The sequence below is a fragment of the Cetorhinus maximus genome, chromosome 6 (assembly GCF_964194155.1).
Source record: "Cetorhinus maximus chromosome 6, sCetMax3.hap1.1, whole genome shotgun sequence".
In the NCBI taxonomy this organism is placed as follows: Eukaryota; Metazoa; Chordata; class Chondrichthyes; order Lamniformes; family Cetorhinidae; genus Cetorhinus; species Cetorhinus maximus.
The window spans coordinates 46830505-46854541 of NC_135884.1; the positions used below are offsets into that span (position 1 = coordinate 46830505).

Consider the following 24037-nt stretch of genomic DNA (forward strand, 5'->3'; position numbering starts at 1 on the left):
TGGGGCCTGGGTGTGTGATCAGTGGGTAGGCGGAGATGCAGCTCAGCTCAGATGGACAACTGAAACAGAATCCCCAGCAGGCAGCATTGAAAATGCTCAGGACATTGAGGTGAGTGTGATGAGAAAGAGTGTGTGTGGGAGAGTGCTTGCACAAGGGTCTGAAATGAGGCTCACACACTTCTCCCTCCAGAATCATTCACGTGGTACGGCTGCGTGTAGCTGAACTGCTAATGGGGGAGAGGCAGGGGGAGGACTCACAAAGCCTTTAAATGAAGACAACATTACACATTATTCAGTGAAAGTGAATATATTTCCAGATTATAAAGTGACAAAATGTGTTCACCCGTGCAACCAACTGTGATCAGAAATTCTTAACTTATCTAGCCTACCACTTCTTCTGGGTGCTGCCCTGACATCCACAGTAGGGGTGGAGACAGCCTGTGCAATGGTTGGCCCTGTTGCCTCTGATGAATTCAGCGCAGGCCTCTGGAGAGCCAAGGGCTTGTGGACCCCGGCTTGCTTTTGTCCTCCTGTGGGCCAGCTGCTCCCTCTGCAGTGACAGACGACGAGGTTGAGAGGGCCACAGGCAAAAGGACCTCGGAGGGAGAGGACAGCCTCTGAGATTCCTGAGTGGGTGACTCAGAGGTGCCCAGCTGCCGCTCCTCCTCCCTTCAGGTGCCCAAGGGGAAGGAGCATCTGGAGGCATGTCGAGGTGCCCTGTTTCCCCTCTCACATTGCCACTGCAGGAACGCAACCATAGCTACCGCAATGGAGTGTAGGTCTGCACACCAGGGTCTCCATGGTGTCCGCCATCCTCCTCATGGAGACCTCAATGCGCACACGTGGGCACCACTTCATCAGAGAGCAGGCGGATGCACTCCTCCGACTCGCGTGCCACTCTGTTGAGGGCTTCCAACAGGTCTATGTGATATTCCCCCACCTTCTGCTGACTCTCCATGATGAGTCAGAAGGCTGAATCCAGAGGCTCGTCATCTAACTTGGACCTCACAGATGCCTCTTCCCCAGCAGTCCTCCAAGTGCTGGGGGAGGTTGGCTGAACCTGCCCCCTCCTGCTGCATACAAGTGTCCATACGGTGACCACCAGATTGTGAACCTGAGCCTGCTCTAGGTCTAGGTTCCACCAAGGCATGTGTCTCTATGCTGGTGCAGGGTGTGGGTAAGTGCTGTGACAGGTCTTCCAGGCTGCTTATTTCCAGCTCTTCAATGAAGGTGGTGTCCTCTTGGCTGGAGGTGAGGACGTGGATGGAGCTGAGGGACTGGCTGGCTGAGGGTGTTGGTTGCTTGGCAGAGCTCCCTGTGAACTAAAGTATGGATAAGTAGTGCATGGCAGCAGAGTCAAAAGGAGAGCGCTCACAGTTGAATTGAGAGAGGGATGATGTGGTGCAGGATGCTCACTTGGGTGTTCGCCGCCGATCTCTCTGTTGCCGCAGGCACAGTCCACGTTCTCACCAGTCAGCAAAATGGCATGCCCCTCAAATTGAGCGAGGGGCCTGTGGGCCACTTCACCCCTGGTCTGGGATCTCTGCCTGCTGTTGTGAGCCAGCTTCTCCTGCATGAAAACAGATGGAGAGTGTGAGCATAGCACTGCGTGGAATGTTGTGTGGTGAGTGCAGCCATGGATGGGATGAGGTCGCGAACTCCAGAGGATACGAGCCTGATGGAAATGTGAGGGTGTGTGTAAGAGTTAGTGGTGTCGTCCCTTGAGGTGTGAGATCCCTGTGGATGTGTGATGGGTTTGAGAGTGTGAAAGTTGAGAGTGATGAGGTGGTTGAATGACCCTGGCACAGCGTATGAGAGCATTCTTTTCCCAAATTGGATGGCTGATCTCCTCTGTGCTCCAATGGCACTGACCGCTGCTGCCACCGCCTCCCAGGCTGAATTGGTGACTCTGGTGGACCTCCTCCAGCCGAAGCGTGGTTAGAGGACATCACAGCAGCCTTCCACTGTGTCCATCAGAGAGAGACATCACTAAATTTTGGGCCTGGCGTCTTTTTTGCTTTTAGGGGCATCTGTGGCCTGGAGCAGTCCCGGTCTATAGACATGAAGTAGGCATGCGCTTTGGCGCATTTTAAATATGGCGCCCAGAGCGGGGAAGCGCTGAAGTCACAGCAGGGCAAGGAAATCCGAGCCTGCCTGCCACTGATCTGGTGTGTTTCCAGTGAATATATTATTAGTGAGGCAGGGTGCACCAGGAATGGGATGATATGGCATGAAAAGCCACCACTGCAGCTGGCGGGTAAAACGTCCTTTTTCCTGCCTGCTACCACTTTGTGGGAACCTGGGATGATTTTGCTCTTACTCTAATCACACTGAAAGCACCATTAGCTAAACACTATTTTTGTCAGCAATTTATACCTAAAACCACAGAATGGGTCTTTCCCCTTTCATTTTTAACACAACCGAAAACCCACTTCATAGGTATACTTTACACTGTCCCTGAAGCAGTTAATATGATTTTCCCAGACCCAGTCCAAAGTGATTCTTAGCTCCTGAGGATTTACTTCTATTCCTTTCCTTTCCCAGCCTGGTAACTTTTAACCCCAGAACTGTCTTTCACAATGAGGCTTTTTCCTGGTGATTCTCCCACTAGCACAAGTTATGTGAATCTTCCAGCCTCATTTCAAATCCTTACAAATTTGATCTCTTCAATCTAAGCGTTAAGCTCTACCCGCATTCCTGTGCAGTGAACCATTGAGACTTTCGACCTCTAGCTGTGCCCTCTGTCCCAGATCATGGCAAAATAACTTGGGGAGTTTCACAGCTACCTCGGAAAACTTCTCCGCTCAAAGCCTATTCCCATGGCAACATGAATCACATGAGCCTCATATCCAGGTAGAAATGCTAATTAGCTATCCTTGAGATGCCAGGTCTCTTATCTTTGTGAACACCTCACACCTACTTTCCTGCAAATAACCTGGGCCTGCTTTCAATCTTTCACTGTCAGGTCACCCAGATGTGTTGTTGGGCAGACTTCAGGACAGGTCACATGACCCCTTCATGTTATCCTAAATAAAGATACTGTTCTAAAATGTAACAATCTTATAAAACCATAAAACCCCATATTTGTAACAATGTGCCCTAACAGAGTGGGAAAAATCTGATGTTAGTCACTGTCAGTGATGATTTGGCACCAGAATCTGTTCAGTTGTACTGGAATTAGGCAAGATGAAGAAAAACACAGGGAAAAACTACTCTGAAATATTGTCAGTATGCGCTCATGTCCTGTTTTTAGACTTTTCTTTAAAGTTGCTGTGAAATAGGGACTTAACTAGAGGGGGAAAGGGCTGAAAATTGGCCTGGAAAACACAATCCTGGGAAGGATCTTATTTCCAACATATCTGTTTTTGTAATATATTAAAAATTAAAATAACCAATGTTTTCATTATGAACGTGTACTTCCCAGAAAGATCTTGTGGGTAAAGACACCACCCAGTGTTAGCACTAAGCTATAGGAGGTCATAGGTCCCAAGTTTGATTCCCAGTCTTTAAGTTTGTTGGTCTCAGCAGCAGCTGGTATGCTACAAATGACGTCAATGCACCAAGGTTACAGAAAGGTGAAGAAAAGTCAACCATGGTTTCAAATTCTGCTAATTTTCCAATGACCCCCAACTGGAAAATCTATGTGTGCTCTTGGATATCAAGTGAGAATAGGATCATTGACGCCCACTGTATAGGCTCACACATTGAGCACTAGTCACACTTGTCAGAGATACTAGAGTGCAGCTTATTTAAGTAACATAACTGCATTCTAGCAAGAAACATCATGGCATTTAAAAAAAAATCTCACAACACTAACATAACCTCATGGAGTGGGCAAGTACCTTTTACATAAGATTCAACTATTTACCCTGTACATTTGCTTAGAATTTAATTTTTCCAAAGACGAAATGCTCTCTTCTTTATTTCAATTTCCTTATTTTATAGGATGTCCACTGGGGATATAAATGCAATACAAGAATGCCTGACAGTTTGTATTCTGAAAATCTTGCTGATCATGCTATTGCACCACAGGATTGTTTATCTCAGGATCCAAACATTAGGACTTGCGTTCAAAGAGGGAATGAGGAATGAGAGAATCAGAAGAAAAGAAAGGGACAAGAATAGAACATAAACTAGGAGAGCATACAAAAAGGAATGAAAAATATCCATGAAAACAAACAAGGCTGTCAGTACAAATTTAGATTAAAAGTCCTGATTACAAACAGGTTAGTGTTTATATCAATGTACGCATGTCAAACAATTAAAATATCAGGAAAATATGGGGGGAAATCAATTTATTGAAAAAAAGATATTGGAGCACTGATGCAGAGCCACATAAAACTACAAAAAATACACACAGAAGGATACATACGCTTTATTTATTGATCTCCTGTTTTAAAGCACATTTTTATAGTAGGAAGGACGACAGGAGTATAATGTAAAGGCATACACAAAAGTTTCTCTCTGGGTAAAGCTGTACAAATATGCAAAAGAATAAGTTAAAAGCTTTGTTTCCAAAATTCCCACATGAATTGAAACTTTTTCTCACTGAATAAAAAAATGACTAAGAACCAGCTTACCAAATTAGTTTACTATATATTACATGCTTTGGAAAAATAATAAAAATGTTCACAAAAAGTGTCATTCAGAAACTTTACATAATAAACGCAATTGTAATTTTTCTTCCCCTTGTTTAAAAAAAAGGAAATGACAGCACCTTTCCATGGATTCCAGCATGGGAATCACACGTTCACCAGTTAGAACTTGGAATAAAATTGCCAGGTCTTCAACACGCCAACTTGTAAAATTCATGTATTATTGTAAATGCTATAATAAAAACATCCCTGGGCCCCAAACAGGTGAACATATGTATTTTCCAAGGAAATAGTGAGGTAGTGTGAGCCACATGAGCACTTTTTTAAAAAAGGAAACATTTTGTTAGTGGGTTCACCTTACTGGCTGCAAAAGAAATCCTGTCTGGAGATTTTCTATTTTGTTTCCATATTTTTGTTTATGCACTATCCTTTTGAGATGAATTTTGAAACCAGTCCCTTTAAACCTCATCATGGTGACTAGCTTGAATGGCAGTCAGCATATGAAGGGCAAGAGCCAATTACTTAGAAGGTTTCCTCCCCTTCTCTTCTGAAAGTGGTGACTCATACTTGGATTACAGTTCCATGGCTACTGGCACTCCTGGGTCCTAGTACCTATTCTTCAACTTGTACCTAGACAATGAGTATTGGCAGGCTATTTGACTATGGGATAAATTACTGGAAACCCAGGCCTGTGAGCACATTACCTTTGTGTATTCCAGAATAAGCCATTTTCAAATCTCAGGGGTCTGAGCTATGGGTGATTTCTCACCTTCCTCCTTCTGGGACAAGGACAGAAATTCTTGCAATACCTTTCCCAGCCTAAATTCAGCTAACTCCCCACAGATTAAGATATTGAATTAAGGGGCTTCTTTGGTCTGCATGTCTCAGTAATTGTCTTCTAGCCCATTTGCTTGGTAAGTCTTGGCAGAGCTTGTCATTTGTTGCTTTCATCAACCACAGCACTTTTTATGTAACACAGTCAAAAATGTTTCTGATAGATTTATTAACTCGTTTCAAAAGGTAGGTGGATCAGGAGAACAATTTTGAACCTGAGTTGTAGGAACGGCACCAATACTTGCCCAGCCAAGATCTCAGTCACATAAGCATAATCCAGGTAGGGCTAATAATCAAACTGAACTGTTTCAACCAGTTTGTGCTATCACCATGACAGCCATAATTGGAATTGTGCTTTTTATTTTTAAAAAATCATGTCTTTTTGCATTTTAGCATTTGTGTGTCTCTCTCAAGCCATGTGCTTTTCTTTGATACATGCTGTGATTCAGTTATCTTTAATGCATATTTTCATGACTGGTTACGTTTGGCATTCGATATGGTCTACTAATGATTGCCATTAGCCTTAACTGGTCCAATAACTCTCTTCCCCCACAAATTAAAAATCCATTTGAAAGCACTACAGTTAAGCTAAATTACCAAAGCGTTTTTAAAACATGAATACATTAATTCTTTGTGCTTCTTTCAGCTAGATCATAAAAATCTCTAACAAAATGCATTTCTTATCTCTTTCTGGTCTTAATTCCAACTAATCATTTTTTAAAAACTCATAAGCCCACTAACTCTATTCAAGTAATCAGAGTTACCAGTTCTTTGCCATCAAAATACATGGCATCCTTCATTTGATAATATGTAAAGTACTCTTCAGACTTCCAAAGCATATGAAGTTACTCACTACCCTGCTTTGTCCTTCCATCTTTTATGTCTATGCAAAAAGCATAGTTCCTTTTACTCCAAGTTCACTGAACAATGAAGAGCATCTACTTTCATCAACTCAGTCTTTGAAAAGTGCATTCACAGTTTTAAAAAAATTCCCAAGTGCCATCCTTCCATGCTTCGATTCAAACTCAAAGCAATCCACCTAAAAAGGTTTTATTTCCTTCTTTATGATGTATGGTTATCAATTTAAAGCAAACCTTTCCTGAACTGTAACCTGCAGAATTTAAGCCTTCACTCTTTCTGCACAAGTTGGCCAGAGTGAGCTTCCCAGCATTCAGGTACAGTGCCTTCTGCAAGCACGGAAATGTTCCAAGGATGATTCCCATTTGTAGAAATAAACCATTTCGAATAGACTGAGAAAGATGCAAGGCACACAGAGTAAGTTATCTATATATTGAACATTGAAGGTTGAAAGTCAACCAACAGTCACTTAAACCAGAGTCCCAGGTTTAGAGTCTTCATGCCATAACAACACCTGCTCATCAGGATACAGGTCATCTTCCAGCTGGCTTGTGTCTCCACTGTCTGAGTACATTCGTTCTGGATAAGGTCTGGTAAATATTTTTAAACAAAAGTTAGAAAAAGGACTGCAATAACAATCCAAAAAGACATGCATTTCTGAAAATGACAGTTTAATTTAAAAGAATGGACACAACATTAATCACAACTTTCAAATTTTAGCTTTCTAAAAAAAATGCAGTTGATTCAATCAAGTCTATTGGCTGAAGGTCACAGGGATATAATTCTTACACAGCTGGATCAAGAAAGCATATCTACCCAGTACACTGTGATTGTCTGCATCTGATCAACAAAAAAATTGAAGCCTCATCCTTTTATTTCTATCGATATTTATTTGCCGCAACAAGTATTTGTGAATTATTTCGTTCTTAAATGGAATTTTAACTTCTGAAACTCATCCAAGCGTTAATATAACTATAAACAAATCTGGAACTGTGGGTGGGCTGAAATGCTATTATCAGTATGATCCTATTGATAGTTTTGTCGGAAATTACTAATGCTTACATTAACACAATTCTCCATTAGTCATTATTGGCATTCCAGGTGCAGGGATATGTTGATACTTTGGATTTTAACAAAAAAACCCCAGAAATTTCTAGAATTTCAGACAGGAAAATAATTTGACTGGATACAAGATGATAAATGTTGACAAAGTCAAGGGACCCTCGAAACTCAGCAGAAAGGTGGGTTAAATTATCTTATACCCCTCCATGATGTTGCATATTTGATTTTATTTAAGGAAAGCTCAGGTTCATAGACAGGATAATACGGTTACTAAATATCAGTGTTTGGTTTAATCTAAAAATCCATCATCTTGAGCCTCTAAAATTGCCAACAGCTATTCACAACATTTGACTCATTAATTAGGAGCTAAAAGGTGTGCTGCATGGCTTGGTATCTTTTTCAGTCTCAGTTAATTTTTAAAGGGTTGAGTAATTGTTGGTAATTGCAAAAGCCATTTAGTGGTACAGGCCATTAATGATTCATTTTCTCCCAAAGTTGACTAATGCCATTGGTATTGCGCCAATAAATTTAAAACATGGCTTGGTGCCGAATTTTGTTTTTTAGCGTCCCTGTGAAACACTTTGGGATGTTATACTACATTAAAAGCCCCATATAAATAGTTTGTTTTTGTAATATTTTCAGTGGGTAGGAAGGCTGGGGGCTGGGGGGTGAAAATAAAGGAAACTGGGATAGAACAGTTCAATTTGAGGCCTTCCCTTGTATTCAAATTTTTGCTCCACTGAGTAATTCCAGAATAAAGAACATTTGAGCCATCCCCCAGCAACCACCTCACCACCAATCCCCATCCCTTCCACCAACCTTTCCTTCGTTGCTAGGACATTGTTCTATAGGCAATTCCAATGCTTCATTCAAGTACCCATTTTCAGTTGTGTAAACCTATGCAATGAGTATCACAGGTTATGTGCTCACTGATTGCATCATGCTGACTTTACCGCTATCCTCTTTGATACACTTAGGTATTAGGGACAGATAAAGTGTCTTGTTTTACCCTTTCCCTTGACTAAACATGTATGAATGAATAGTACCTTTACTGACTAGAACACTGGGACAGAAATTCAGGAAATCTGTTGGGAGACACTTTGAAAAATGTAATATAGGCAAGCATCAAAGTAGAGAAGATCTTACTGCTAAATCACATGCCAATAATTTAGCAGGAAGAAATAAGTAATTCAATAAGGAAGCAGAATTTAAAACCAATTTTCCCTGCTGTATATATATCCAGACGTAGACTTCATTTAAGCATGGAAACATTTAGAATTTAATTGCATTGATGATTAGGAGGAATCTTCGATCTTTAGTTTTGTATCACGTCCAGCAGCTGTTTGACAATTTGTTGAAGCAGTGAAGCAACATTAAAGTTATTGTTCTTAAATTTCAAACTTCACATTCAAAGAAACATAGTAAGCAGCTCAGCTAACGTCAAGCCTTGTTAACAAGCAAAAACACCAAGAGTCACCAACCATCACACACAAAAACACGCGAGAATACTTACTACCGCTGACTACATTTTGCGTATGAGTATTTAATGAATATCTCATTTCTGTAGATACGATGTTGGCTGCAGTCAGTACACTTAGTGAAACACTCCTTTTCTTTGTAAGGAAAAGTGGAAGTGGATGAAGTGGATGAAAAAGAGGAGGAGGAAGAGGAAGAGGAGGAGGCAGATGAGTGTCTGGTAGGAGCAGTGCCAACAGCAGGGAAATGGTGGTACTCAGTAGAAAAAGGATCATCAAGAGACTGGAAGGAGCTACGCCTACAAGAAAATGACCGACAAGCAAAGTAAGAAGTGAATCTTGAGATTATTTTCCTCATTTCTTTTCCTTCTCTCTTGAAAGTGTTAATTTAAACAAGGAAACAGTATCACAGGCATCAGTGGCCCATTGGTACCTCACCTACATGGCCATATTTTGTCTCAATGTCATATCACCACATATATAGGTTCAAATCTCCACACTGCTGAGTTACTGATCCAAGCTATGTTGCTGAGGAAGGGAAGCATTAAGCAAAGGCTAAGTATCTCCCTGTAAAAGAAGGGACTGATGGGAAATGAAGTCAGAAAGTTCACTTACAGTGGAACTAAGGTGGGTCTAGGTGGAACTGGTATCGAAAGAATAACTTGACCCATTTATAATGCAAAATCTGAGGTATAATCCATTCTGCAAAATAGTGTTTTAAGCAATTCATATCAGTATGAGCAGTTTTCTTGAACGCTACAATTTATGTTTATTGTTTGGATAAGGGCTTTTAACAATGCACTTCTCCTTAAGGGTTTTTTCTAAACACTTTAAGAAGTTGTTTAGAATGGTACCCAGATATGAGGAGGTATCTACTCTGCCTCTCAATAACAAACTGCAATGAAACTTAATGGTTGTTGTCTTTACAGAAAACTCTAATTTTGTGGGTGAGGTGGAGAAACGCTAATTACTACAGCTTGCATTTACAGTAATATTCCTCATTAATCTAGTAACCTAATGCAACCTGCAATTTGGATGGTTCAAATCTGATGTATGCCTTTTCCTTCACTGTTTACACTTTTTCCCCTCTTTAACAAGTACTTATGTTTAAAAAAAAAATGTTTGCTGGTGTATACCTAAAATGAATATACAAGAAACCACCTATTAAAATTGACAGTATAATTTCTGGAAATGGGATAATAGTTTATGAGAAATTTACACTCTTAAAAGAAACTCTTTCTTCCTGCAGAGATTATATTTGAAACTGATTACAAGTTTCAGTTCTAAGAAGCTAAGTAGATGAACCCAGGTTTCTCTGCAGCTGTTACTGATACTCACCTGTTATGCAGTGTAGTATTGCTGTAAGAGTTACTGAATGAACTTGTATAAGGTATATGATCATAATCCTGAAGACCTACTGTCATCTGGCTCTGCCAAGTTCCTGTACTTGTTGCTGATGAGACTGGGATTTAAAAAGAAAATGCAGTTTAAAAAAAAGCTGTATACTAACCACTAATGCTCTAATTTCCCCCCCCACCTCAATTTTAAACACTTGATTCATTTAGTGCTTGACTGGACCTAAACACATTCATACATACTTACACCACTCGGTGTGGTAGTTCACCTAGTACCAAAGAAGTCCAATCCCTTATAAGTATTCAAATTCACATCAGGTTTACATAACATGCAACCAATTCCCAATCTGTCCCTAATATTGTCTATTTAGTTTTGTTATACCACCAGAAGCCAGTCTAGTTCTGTACAATCCTATCTAGTCTGAGCTATATTATGCAACTGAACTCTACTGAAATGCCGTTGATATCATAACAAAGTATGTTTAAGGTAATAATTTACTTAGGTTAGAGCACATCATCTAGCCACAACTATCCTAAACCAGATCTGTGGACACGTTAGGCTTTTCACCTATAATTTCAGTAAGGATTTCTCCATAAGTATGTTTAATAGGTCCACTGCTGCAGCAGTATAGGAACAAGTTGTATAGTGCAAAATTAAATAGAAGTTAGTCTGTTATTCTTATTTTCATCTTGGCATTGTCACTTTTAGTCCTAGTCTCATTCTACTTTTAAGGCTGCATCCTCACTAACTAATACTTGCCTGGTAAATTGGACACTGAATTATTATGCAATAGAACAGAACTCACAATCCAAAAAAAAAATTCTCAAAATATTAGCCAGGCAAAGGTTACAAGATGGAGCCACAAGCGCATTTAATAAAAAAATCCCTTTCCTGCAGAATTGCTGGAGGAGTTACTGAGCGTACTTGTATAAGGCTACTTCAGGTCAAATCAAATTTCTACTGGAATGTGCTCCATTAAATTCTTTCTCACCAAGCTTTCATTTTATACCCTGGACATTATCAATGGTGCTGAAGCCACATTTTAAAAAACTGAGTTCAGAAAAAAAACAAAGCACGGAATTTAATGGTTGCGGTGGTGGGTCTGACCACCGGCTGGAGAGCAGGTGGCAACTCTGCCGCAGCCACTTCTGGGAACCCCGTTGGGATCAAGTCCCAATTCGGTTCCCTACAGGCTGCTATTTGGGGTGGTGGGTCCCAGTTAAAGAGATGATTGGTGCAGCCCCGGACCAAGGCAAGTGGGGTAGGATTGCAAAGTCCACTCAGCGAGGCCCAGTGAGAGGGTGAAAGGTGGGGGCGGGGGAAGGTGGTCACTGTCAAGGGCAGGAGCAGTGACTGCCCAAGGGTCCCTCCGTTTCAGCTGACAGGTTCCTCAGTTGAATTTAGGATGTCAGAGGACACCACGCCCCCACCAGAGTGCAGCTGCAGGTTGACTTTGTGGCTAGTAGAATACCAGCAGCTGTGGGATGAAGCCCTTAAGTGGTCTTCAGATGGGAAAGCCGCCCTCAACCCTCCCCTCCCTGAACATAACTCATGGTGGGGTGGGAAGGGGAGTCGGAAGGTGACGGGGTCTCCACCTTGCACTTTCCTACCCATTCTATGACCCTTGTGTCCCACCAGGCAGAGTTTCTAAACTTACAGATATGGTACACTTGCATCACTAACTGTCAGAAAAATTCCTTAACATACAAATGATAACTTTTGGCTGAGGAAACTTCACTTACCTGATGTAAAAGACGTAGCCCTACTGGTTGGAGAAAACGGGCCGTGCATATAAGCAAAACCTAGACTTTGCTGTGAGCCCCTGTCAGAGTCTAAGCCTGCCTGCAGGCCATAATCCTTGTGAGTTGAGGCACGCTCATACCAGCCACGCAAACTTTCTGCAACCAAGGCCTTCTGGATGTTTTTGGTTATTTGTTCACTTTTAGCACCTCTCCTACGCACATTCCTTAATGTTGCATATGGGTTTTGAGACATGTTATCACTATCGCCCTGGTAAAAGCGAGTGTAATCTCTATATTGTTCAGCATTGTAAGAATGTGATGATCTATATGGGGCTTTAACATTGTAATGTCCCTCAGTGTCATTTTCAAATGTGTATCCATAAGGCTCATAGTCACTGTATGGTGGATATCCTGGAATATAATAGTCAGATGAAGGCTGCGTATGAGAATTCTGATAAACTCCATTCCTTCCATCTTTTGGTGCTAAATTGGGCATGCTCCCTGAAGCTGCTGAGGAAATATTCGGTTTCTTGTGTCTTCGTCTTTCTCTTGATCGGCAACCCACTGTCATGGTGTTGTAGTACTGGGGAGGTTTACTTGGTGTGCTATAGTACTCGGTACTGGATTGACTGGTGTAGGATGACCCATCATCCAGCAGTTCTGTACTGCAACTCCTTTGGGCTGCTGTAAGGGGGAATACTGTCCTGTTGTTTGTGCTTTCATCCAGGAGATGAGATTGGGATTCCAAGCTTCCACTGCGCTGTCTGAAGTGATTTGGGGAAATCTCAGGTCTGCATGTAACAAAAAAAGTACAATTTTTATTTCAAACCTTAGAGATGTCACAGTGAAGTGATCCATACTGAGTGCTGAAATCTATTTTTTTTCCAATATTTACAAATATTTCACATGTTTCACTTATGAATTAATACCAAAAAAGAGATTATAATCAGGCAACAGTTAATGATATTGAAAACTATGCAACAAAAAGATAGACTATAGAAACATAAAAATAAATTTACATAAGTGTTGGCACTTATTTTACACAGTTCCCCAACATGATTAGTTCATAGAATGATGTAGAATGATACAGTACAAAAGGAGGCCTTTTCATCCATTGTGCCTGTGCCTACAATTAAGAGCCATTTTCCCATAACTTCCAAATATTTTCCTGTAACAATTTAACCAATTGCTTTTTGAAAGTTATTTAATCACCCCTTTGGGTATTAGAGCTGTATGAGCTGCAGTGTATGTAAAAATATTCTCAACTCATCTCTAGTTATTTTACCAATTACTGTATCTCTGGTTATTAATACTTATTGCAATGGATGCATTCTCCCTTTATTTACTCATAATTTTGAGCAGCTCTATTAAATCTCCCCTTATCCTTCTCTGCTTTAAGGAGAGAAACTATAACTTTGCCAACCTCTCCATGCAACTGAAGTCACTCAACCCTGGTGCCATTCTGGTAAATCTCTTCTACAACTCTACAAGACACTGATATCTTTCCTAAAGTGTGGTGCCTAGAATTGAACACAATACTCCAGCTGAGGCCTAACCAGTAGTTTATTTTTTGTACACCGTTTCACGATTAATACATTCAAAGATCCCAGAGGCTTTCTCATCAGCCATTTCAATTTGTCCGAGCACCTTCAAAAGATTTTTGTATATACATCCTCAGATCTCTCTGTTCCTGTACCTCCTTTAAAATTGTACCATTTAATTTATAACAAAAACAGAAAATGCTGGAAAAACCCAGCAGGTCTAGGAGCATCTGTGAAGAGAGAAACAGCGTTAACATTTCGAGTCTGTATGACCCTTCTTCAGAGCTGAAGAGAAGCGGAAATGTGATGCATTTTTCCAGCATTTTCCATGTTTGTTTCAGATTTCCAGCATCCACAGTATTTTGCTATTATCTTAGTAACCATTTTGTTTATATTGGCTCTCTTTCATTTTCCCACCAAAATGCATCATGCCACACCTCTCTGCATTATATTTCATCTGCCATGTGCCTGCCCATTTCACCAATCTATGTCCTCCTGAAGTCTATTACCCTTCTCATTGTTTATTAGTTTTGAGTCCTCTACAAACTTTGAAACTTTGTCCTGTATACCCAAGTCCAAGTCACTAACAAACACATCAAAAGAGCAGTGATAATCTCTCGGGGGCACCACTATATACTTCCCTGTTGTCTGAAAAACACCACTGCTCTGCTTTCTGTCCTTTTGCCAACTTCATACCCATGCTGCCACATCAACGCCTTCTGTTACTTCAAAGAACTCAATCAAGTTAGTTGTGCTATGGGTGCCAGTTTTCAGAGCACTTTCAATGACTTCAAGGACATACCGTAACTGACTACTGCTGTAAGCATTACGAGTCAAAACTGGAGTAGCTGGCATACTTCTTCCTCCATGGCATTGTCTCCCCTGTGTTCTGTAAGGGCTGCTATGTGTTGAGCTCAGTTCTCTCGGGCCATGCACAATATCCTGCAGGTAGTAACCTTCATTACTGCTGTATCTGTAATACATTCCAATTTCAAATTGGTTATAGTAGCAACTTTGACAGTCAATTTTTGATAATTCTAATGGCAAGAAAATACAATATTGTCATAAAAGCAAAAATGAATACCTACTTAATGGGCAGAATATTAAGCTTGGTGGGTGGGCGCGTGCCCAACCCGGCCAAGTGTAAAATGATGCATGATGATGTCGGGCGAGCGCCTCGACATCATCGCGCAGTCCCGCGATAGTCTGCGCGTGCCCGCCGACAATTAAAAGGCCTGTTAAGGCCATTAAAAAGGTAATTAAATTCAAATTTATGCTGCCCATCTGGCAGGCAGGCGAAAAGGCCAAGTGGCCTTTGCACTTTTAGAAAACTTCATCCATGGGCGGGATGAGGTTTCCTAAAGCAAATAAAAATCAAATAAAAATTTTACACTTGAATTAAAAACTTGTCCCTGCTCATGTGACAGAGTCACATGAGGGTACATGTTTTATGACATCTTTATTTTTATTTATTTTTTAAATAGTGCTTCATCTCCCTGAGGCAGCTCTGAGTCTCAGGAAGATTATGCAGTGCTTACTCGCACGAAGTTCACACTCGGCCCGCTTGCCCTCCTCCCCCCACCCGCACAGGTAGTGCTGCTGCTCGCATTTCACGCTGGGCGGGCCTTAATTGGCTCGCCAGCGTGAAATCGCAGTGTGGTGCCTATCGCGGGCAGCAGTCAGCTTCCCGATTGCCCCCCCACGCCAAGGGCAAAACTCTGCCCAATATGATTTTTTTCCAACTAAATGTTAGTGAAATAGAATGCACAGCAGTTCCCTTTTCAGTTCAGTGTCAGAAATCACCAACAGGAATTGCCTAGGAACAGTGAAACACCGGCAATTTTAACCTAAACCCGAGGGAAGAACTTTTGCTTCGGAGGCTCTCTTAGAAGCAGTTTAATGTAATCTTGCTGTCACAGTTCCCAGCAGTTTTAACTGGCATTGAACCAAAAATCCTCCAACTTAATCAAATTAATCAACTAGAAGTGGAAATGATTGCTTTGGAGATCAGTATGTTTCTTGTCCAACAAGGACAGAACCATTGCTTGATTTTCATTCAGGGAAATAAAGTAGGGCAAATGACTGACAGGAGAACAATTGGCAAGTAGAAATCAAAGTCAAGGATAAGGCACTGGACTGGAAAAATGCAAAGTTCAATAAGGCAAGAGGGGTCTGGTCCAAACTAACTGGGCAAATAAAATTAAAAACAAGTTGATGGATCAGCAGTGGGCACTCTTCAAATATGAAATGCATAGATTACAAAATAAATACATTTTGACAAGGCAAAAAAGGGAGTGCATCAAAGAAAACATTCCCATGGATAAAAACAGATTAAAGCTAAATTGAAACTTAAAAAGGGAGGCAAAATAAAATTGAGGCCAACAATATCATTGATAATGAGCAGAATGTAGGAAAGTAAATTGGGGAGGTGAAAGGAGAGATTAGAAGGGTGAAAAAGGAATGTGAAAAACGTGAGAAAAATAGTAAAGCTTTTTATAAGCATATAAAAGGCCAAAGAGAGCAGGACCACTTTGGAAAGAAAGGGGAGTTTAATTGTAGAGGATCAAGGAACATTGGAGATGTTATAGAAATATTTTACACTTGATTTTACTAGTGCTGTTGGTAATAAGAATGTACATATAGTCGAGGAGGATAAAAGAATGGGAAATAACAGCAGAAAAAATAACTCAAGGTGGATAAATTACTCTGATGGCAGGTACCCGAGGCTGCTGAAGGAGGTCAGAGAGGATAAGGCAGACGTTCTGGGCACAAGCTTTCAATTCATTTTAAATATGAAAATTGTGCCATGGGACTGGATATTAGCTGATGTAATAACATTATTCAAGATGGGGGATGTCTATGGAGCAGTTAGGCAAATGTCAGTTGTGGGCAAATTCTTACAATCCATAAATCCAGGCAAATTAGTGAACATTTAGAAATACACTCGTTAATCAAGGACAGCCAAATTGGATTTGTTTATGGCAAATTGATTTTTTTTTAAAAGAAGGGATTGATTGGATAAAGAGAATGCAGATGTAATATTAATGGAGTTTTAGAAAGCACTCGATAATATGTCTCAAGCCACTGGTTATTAGGAAATTAAAGGAAAAGGGACATTGAAGAAATATGGGAACAGAGTAGGTAGATGTGATTAGAACTTTTTGCTTGCATGGTTGGTAAACGTTTAAAGAGACTGGGTGGATTGAATGGCCTGTTTCTGTGGTTGTAACTTCTAGTTAAAGTAGATGGGTGGCTATAAAAGTGTTCAAAGGAACCCAATGTTAGTGCTGTACCTTCTCTTGTGGTTTATGAACATAATTTGGACTTGGGTATAAGGAACACAATTTCAAAATGTGATGACCCAAAAGTAGATTAGTAAACAGGAAGGAGGATTGTAAAATACCTGAGAGAGACAGGTTAGCCTAATAGGCAAACAGGTAGCAGATGAAATTTAATCTAAATAAGTGTGCACGGCAATACAGTTTGGGAGGAAAAACAAGGAATAGGAGGGAGACTCAATGGAAAAGTGCTGATGGCTATCTATTAGCAGAGACCTAGGGGTTCAATGACATAACACCCTTAAATTGAGAGTGGATTAGGTCAGGAGTATTTTGGGATTATAAATAACTTGACAGAGAGCATACGAGTAAAGGAATAATTGCAACTTTGTGCAAAACATTGGTGGTTAGACCACTGTGTCCAATTTTGGGCATCCATTACAGAAAGGACTTTAAAGCCATAGAACATGTACGGCATAGATTAATCAGTATGAGGTTAGGTATGCAAAACCATGGTTACGAAGGGAGAGTTGAGGTTTTGCCTCCTTGGATGAAGGTACAGCTGTCAGAAATAAAGTTACACATCTCTGCTTTTAAAACAGTTATACTTATTCTGAGTGGGGTTGAGAAATTTATCAGCCATGATTGAATGGCGGAGCAGACTCGATGGGCCGAATGGCCTAATTTCTGCTCCTATGTCTTATGGTCTTATGACTGTGTTGAAAACGCCCTGCAGTATAAATAAGGTGGATGCACAGCAAGTGGGCCAGGAGGCACCCTCGTACAATTAAAGCACAGATTTGACTCAAATGATTACTTTTTTTCTCCACAGGAAGGCAACAGCAGGCAACAAAAAGGATAGAAAGATTAACACAGTGATAAATACTGATCTGATTATCCAAATCCCAGACACAATAGAATATAATTCTATAAGACCAGTGTCAGGCAAGCATACAGATTCTGCTTTTCTGTTAATTGTGTCAAATATTTAATCAACAATATCAGCAATAGTTATAGATTGTTAATTAAAAGCTGCCCTTCAAAGGGTAAGAGGCTCTTATCAACTGAACCAGTAATGCACGTTTATGTTGTCGTAAACTTTTGTACAAAAAAATTGACCTAACTGTTCTTCAGCATTCTGCACCAATGCAAACTGTGCCATAACATGTAGAACAACCGACCCAGTTTACAAATGATTCCCAGATTATGCACAACGGCTTTTCAATTGCTTATTTCAGTTTTTTGCCTTATTTAGACTTTATAGTCTTGTAAGTTTACTTCTAGTATAAGTAAAAAAAATGAACAGCTAATAGGCAACACATGTTACATTACAGGAACAAAATACAAATCATCTGGTTCTGACGAGGCATAAACAATAGGATTTAATTTACAGATGTTCAGTATCAGGCAACTGCATAAACTTCAAGAACTGATCTACAAAAAGAAGCTTAGATTTGAAAACATGGCATTTAACAGAGTAAAACGATCCTAAGTCCTTCCCAGGAGCATTATCAACAAAACTTGACACAAAGCCTGTAAGGAGATGCGAAAGAAAAGAGTTAGGCTTCAAGGAATGTCTTAAAGGAGGAGTGTGGGGTAAACAGGTGGAAGGTTTTCATTCTGGGGAGTGGGACGGGGAGAATCTCATAATTTAGGGATTAGACAGTTGAAGGCCTACTGCCAATGGTGGAACAATTAAATTAGTGGTGCGCAACAGGCCAAAATTGGAGGAGTGCAATGTTATCAGAGGGTTTTTGAGCTGGAGGAAATTACATAGGCAGGGAGAGGTGAGGCCATGGAGGGATTTGAAATCAACAATGCAAATTTTTAACCAAGGCACTGTTGAATCAGAAGCCAATGTAGGCCAGCGAACATAGGGCAGATAGGTGAATGGGATGGTGTGCGTTGGAGGATACAGGCGGCAGAGCTTTGGATGAGTTCAAGCTTACATTTAACGTCTGACATTCATATTCACTACAACTGAGGTTTGGAACTAGTTGTGTTACAAAATACTTGTTGAAATATAAGAGGATGATTTTTTTCTTGCCTGTTTGCACCAGTAGCTGGAATAAAAACAAAGTGCTGGAAATGTTAGTGGGTTTATGGAGAGAGAAACAGAGGTAACCTTTTGAGTCCATTGATTTTTTTCAGGAAGAGTAATTTTTGACTCAAAATACCAACTCTGTTTCTTTCTTCACAGATGCTGCCTGGCCTTCTGAATGTTTCTGGCACTTTGTTTTTATTTCAGATTTCTGGCATCTGCAGTATTTTGCTTTAATTATATTGCATCAGCAGCTAGTCCAGATTATGGTTCTTCCAGTGCATCCTATCAGCTGTCATTTTCACAGCATAAGCATGATTCCAACCATTGTTACTCACCTTTTTGTCTGCATATGCTTTGATATGAAAACATTATTTTAAAAAGTGATTTTGAAATTTTAAACAACAATGCCTGGAATGTGGGACAACCTGGTATTCCAACGTAGCAGCTGAGACAACCCTCACAATTTAGGGAACAGAACCCCCACCACACACATCCTGTCATTAGACTATTAATATTGATCATGGGGGAAGGAACAATGAAGAGATTTTAGACATGGTGCCGACAACAGGGTTGGTACTGCAAATTTCTGACCAGGCCAGGGGAGGCCTCGTTTTAGGCAGATTGGTTGTTTTGAATCTGGAAAGGTGTCCTCTGGAGAATACAAGGAGCTACAAACATTCAGCGCTTTGGCAGTCCAGTTTTATTTCAACCTCCAACTTCAACTAAAATGAAATTTTGTGTTTGAACAGGGAAAGAAAAACTGAAATTTGGCTTGAAGTAAGAAAAGTTTGCAAAGATTTCCATGTGAAAGATCATGCTACAAAAACACCAAAGCAACCATCATCGAAATCAGTACAAACCAAACCATTCTTCATTCTTCCAAATTTCAAAACAGATCACTGAACTTACTGGTAGGCGCTTCATATTCAAAAAGATCAGAATGGACAAATGGATACCTCTACTGAGGATCCAAAATAAGTGATGGATGGCCTCAATTACTTTCATTTACATTCCCCACCACTTAAATCTGGCAAGTAGTGCAAACCATTTGCCATGGCCATAATTATAAATTACAAGATCGCTGCTTAGAGAATGTTAAACTCCCCAGATGTTTCAGGTGAAAGCAAATTGTTAGGGAGCAACCACATTATATTTCTTGATTATGGAGTCATAAGGGCAACTCAGCTGTACAGATCGAGATGAAGGCAACCAATCCCTGTGAACAGCATCAATATGGAAGTGCAAGTGAAGGGCTCTCAGTTTTTGCCTTACCCTTTCACTGTGCAGAACATTACACAACAATGATGTACATTTCATCAAAGGTCGATCATGAGTGAGATAAAATTATAGAGCGCCAAGTGTCTCTCAGGTGTCTCTGAGTTTAAAATATTTTTATCATGTGCAGAAAAATGTGCCAAAGATTGTGATCAATCACATATATTGAATATAACTTCACTGGTTAATAGTTCTACTTTGGATTAGGAATTGAAAACAGTTACTAGTGGCCAAATGACCTATTTTTATTTCGAAATTTCTGATTTTATAAATGACTATTAACTGAAATTATGGTTGTGATTGGAATTGATTAACAAGGTTTGCAGACTAACCCATGAGGTTCTGCTAACCACTATAAATTGAGTGAACATTCTCCAATAACAAACAAGGGAAAATCCCAATTGAAAAAAAGCTTAGAACTTTAAAAAAAAAAATTCTTTATGTCTTTCTACATCATGCGGACATACTGCTGCTATTAATGTCCTTGATGGCAGTTCTTTGCCTCTTTGTCTGACCATATCTGTATAATGTTAAAATGCTTTTTAATGAAAGTCACAAACTTAACGCAAAATGAAACGTGTGCACATAACAAAAATTCCCATCAGACCATTTAACAAAAAATCTAACATGGAATTTTTTGGTCAAAAAATTAATTTCAAATGGCCACACAATATTTAGGAATGTACATTCAATGATTAATAAAGCTATTTTTGAAGTACCCAAAGTCTTTGATGAAGCCAATTCTGGTATTCAAGTGACAAAGGTTCAAGAACAGAACTATGGATTGACCAATTAACTGTTTCATGTGAAAAAAAACAAAGCTGCAGATTTGGGAATAAGTTAATTATGAAAAGTGTAGCAAATATTGAGAAAATAAGAATGTTTGCCAGAAAAAGACTCTCATTGAGAATACAAACAGCCACAGATGCATACAGATACTTAATGAACCAGGGCATGCTTTACCTAGGTTGGCCTATATGTCCTTTATCATGAAACTGTTCACTTGCAGAGCTCCTCCTCTGTCGACTCTGTTTAAGCTCAAGAGACTGAGGCGGAAGCGGCCTCAGAGGTTGCTGGCTAGAAAAAGATCTTTTTCTTTGCATAACACGCATATCATCTGAAAAAACAAATATTGGATAACAGTAGAAATGATTAACTCAAAATATCCTTGAGTGATTTGAATATTCCACCACCACAGTTTGTAGCATTATTGTTTTATTACATATGGCTTAAATTTAGATTAGTTCATGCCATGAGGTATGTTGCATACATTTGGTCATTCTACTAATTTTGCCACCATCAAGGTATTGACACATGCTACAGTATAAATCCATGGGTACTGCCACTCCTCCTTGAAATTGTGCATGAGCCCAGAATGTTTGTCTGCCAGCTATTTGACCAAGGGAACACAATCATAATTCAGTCTAATCCTCATCTCATCAGACATCTACATTAACAAATTATCCAACAAGGATCATAAGATGGTCACCAAGAGTTGGAACCCCAGTTGATTTTAGTTTAGACTAGGATGTTAATTGCCACTTTAAAGATACGCAGCATCATGAAAAATTGCTTTGCCCCATAGGAATGCAAAATTTTGAAATTCCTCATACAAATATCTATGGAAGTATCTATGCAGGTCAGGGGCTGGATATTCTGCAGCAAGAGACTCATTTTTGGCTTCCCAAAATCTTTCCACCATCTACCAGTCAGGAGTGTGATGGAATATTCTCCACTTTAGTGGATGAGTGCAAATTCAACAGTATTCAAGAACACCACCACCTATAGGTTCCCCTCCAAATCACATACCATCCTGACTTGGAAAGACATCACCATTCCTTCATCATTGCTATGTCAAAATCCTGGAACTCCCAACCAAACAGCATTTCACGTGTAACTACACCACATGGTCAACAGCAGTTCACCACCACATTCTCTAGGGCAGTTAGAGATGGGCAATAAATGCTGGCCTCGTCAGTAATGCCCACATTCTATGGATGGATAAAAATTAAAATACAACTGTTTAAACTAGACCTCTGGTGTTAAAGGATGCTAAACTCAACATGGTGGTACAGTTAACGCCTATAGCATGTATGCTTTCACAACTTACCATCATCTGTTGTATTTGTGTCAGATAAGGAACTGGTCTCCGAGGGAATGACTTCATCTAGATGGAAAAGAAATTACATGTTTCTCACAAGTGTTGCAAATCAGTAGCAGCAAATGATTACTGAAAGGCAGACATGTTCTTTTAAATTCTGTGCAATGTATTAATGAAAACATTTCACTAAGAAAGGGTAAAAAGAGTTCAGCTAAGCAAATTTATATTTAAAATTTCATCATTTAAATTACAATTAGTTGTACAGTCTTATTACCTGGAACAACAAGGGAGGTTATTTGAGTAGGTTTCCTCCCACATTTTATTCTATATTCATTACTTGAATTCTCTATCTCTTGAAGCTTTTTTAGAGCATCAACATAGTCCTGTTTTCTCTTCTTTTTAACATTCTTGCACATTTCATGGTCACTGGCTAGTTTTCTTGCAGCTTCCACAATCTTCTGTTGAATAGCAAACTTCTTCTCCAAATCATGCAAGTATGGATCCTAAAAAGTTGTTAGATGGAAAAATTATCAATTTATATAATTATCTCATCTTTAACCAGAAATGTTTGCAAATCCTTTAGAAATAAATCACTTTATTATCTGTCATTTTACTATCCTTTTAATACAGCACTTGTAAATATCTCCAATTGGGCTCATCTGTAGTTTTTCTGTCAACAAAAATGAAACATGGGGCAGAATATTACACTCAGCATGCGGGGGCGCGCCCAACACGCCCGAGTGTAAAATGACACACGATGATGTCAGGCGTGCGTCCTGACATCATCGTGCAGTCTCGTGATATTTCATTTGGTGGGCGCATGCCTGAGTCGGCTGCTCGCCTGCCAATAATTAAAAGGCCTATTAAGGGCCTTACGGTTGGCGTGCAGCGTAAATTTGAATTTAATTAGACTTTACAGTTGGTGGGCAGGCGAAAAGGCCAAGTGGCCTTTGCATTTTTTAGGAAACCTCATCCATGAGCAGGATGAGGTTTCTTAAAGCAAATAAACATTAAGTAAAAACTTTATTTTTGAATTAAAAACATGTCCCAGCTCATGTGACAGGCTCACATGAGGGGCCACGTTTTATTAAATTTTTATTCTCTTCATTTTTTTTTTACTCAGCACTTCAATCTCCCTGAGTCAGTTCCATGCCTCAGGGAGATTGATGCACTTTTTCTCGCGCACGCGTGAAGTTCATGCTAGGCTGGCTCGCACCCCCCCCACCCACACAGGCGGCGCTGAGCGCTGCCGTTCGCAATTCACTAAGTGTGGGCCTTAATTGGCCCACTCGTGTGAAACTGCAGTACGAAGCCAATCACGGGTGGCAGTCAGCTTCCCGACCGCCCCCACTGAGCACCCCCGCCAAGGGCAAAATCCTGCCCATGAAATATATATTATTCTAATTCAAAGTTTTTAGCATTTAAGTATCACACAGGAATCTATCAAGAAGGCAGAATGGGTGTGATGTATTGAACCAGTGACATGAAAGGAGCATGTAAAAATCCAATGTTGCTTCAAATTTTTGCATTTTAAACAAAATAAGTAAGGATATAAAATATGGCCAAAAATGAGAAGCAGGTGAATGTGTTCCTGAGTATGTTCAAGAAATAAGTTTTTCCAGATAGAATATAACTAGTTTGTGGCACACAGGGACACACCCTTAACAATGTGTCAATATAATTGCAACATAAGCATTCCATTCCAATGACAGTTCTCTGCTGGTATGCCAAGATGAAAAGGTAGCATCACCAATGATTCAGTAAGTTAGCCACTATTTGATTCATGCAGGGCAGAAAGGGTAAACATGTGATCCCTGGTCCGTAGAGAGTTAGTCCAGCTGAAATCAGATGAAATAAAAGTGCCTCAGTTTACCCT

At 40.0% G+C, this 24037-nt stretch overlaps 1 protein-coding gene across 1 annotated transcript in view; it reads right to left on the bottom strand.

Annotated features, from left to right (window-relative positions):
- Nucleotides 1–4278: 4278 nt before the first annotated feature.
- Nucleotides 4279–24037, bottom strand: part of LOC144681750 (FERM domain-containing protein 4B-like) — a 250803-nt gene continuing 231044 nt past the window's right edge. The window contains exons 17-23 of the mRNA XM_078543692.1: nt 22436–22664; nt 22171–22227; nt 21024–21177; nt 14266–14436; nt 11923–12713; nt 10163–10286; nt 4279–6877 (exon numbers count right to left, since the gene is read on the bottom strand). Of these exons, the coding sequence (XP_078399818.1) occupies nt 6757–6877; nt 10163–10286; nt 11923–12713; nt 14266–14436; nt 21024–21177; nt 22171–22227; nt 22436–22664 (1647 nt within the window). The 3' untranslated portion in view covers nt 4279–6756. The remainder of the gene's footprint in view (nt 6878–10162; nt 10287–11922; nt 12714–14265; nt 14437–21023; nt 21178–22170; nt 22228–22435; nt 22665–24037) is intronic.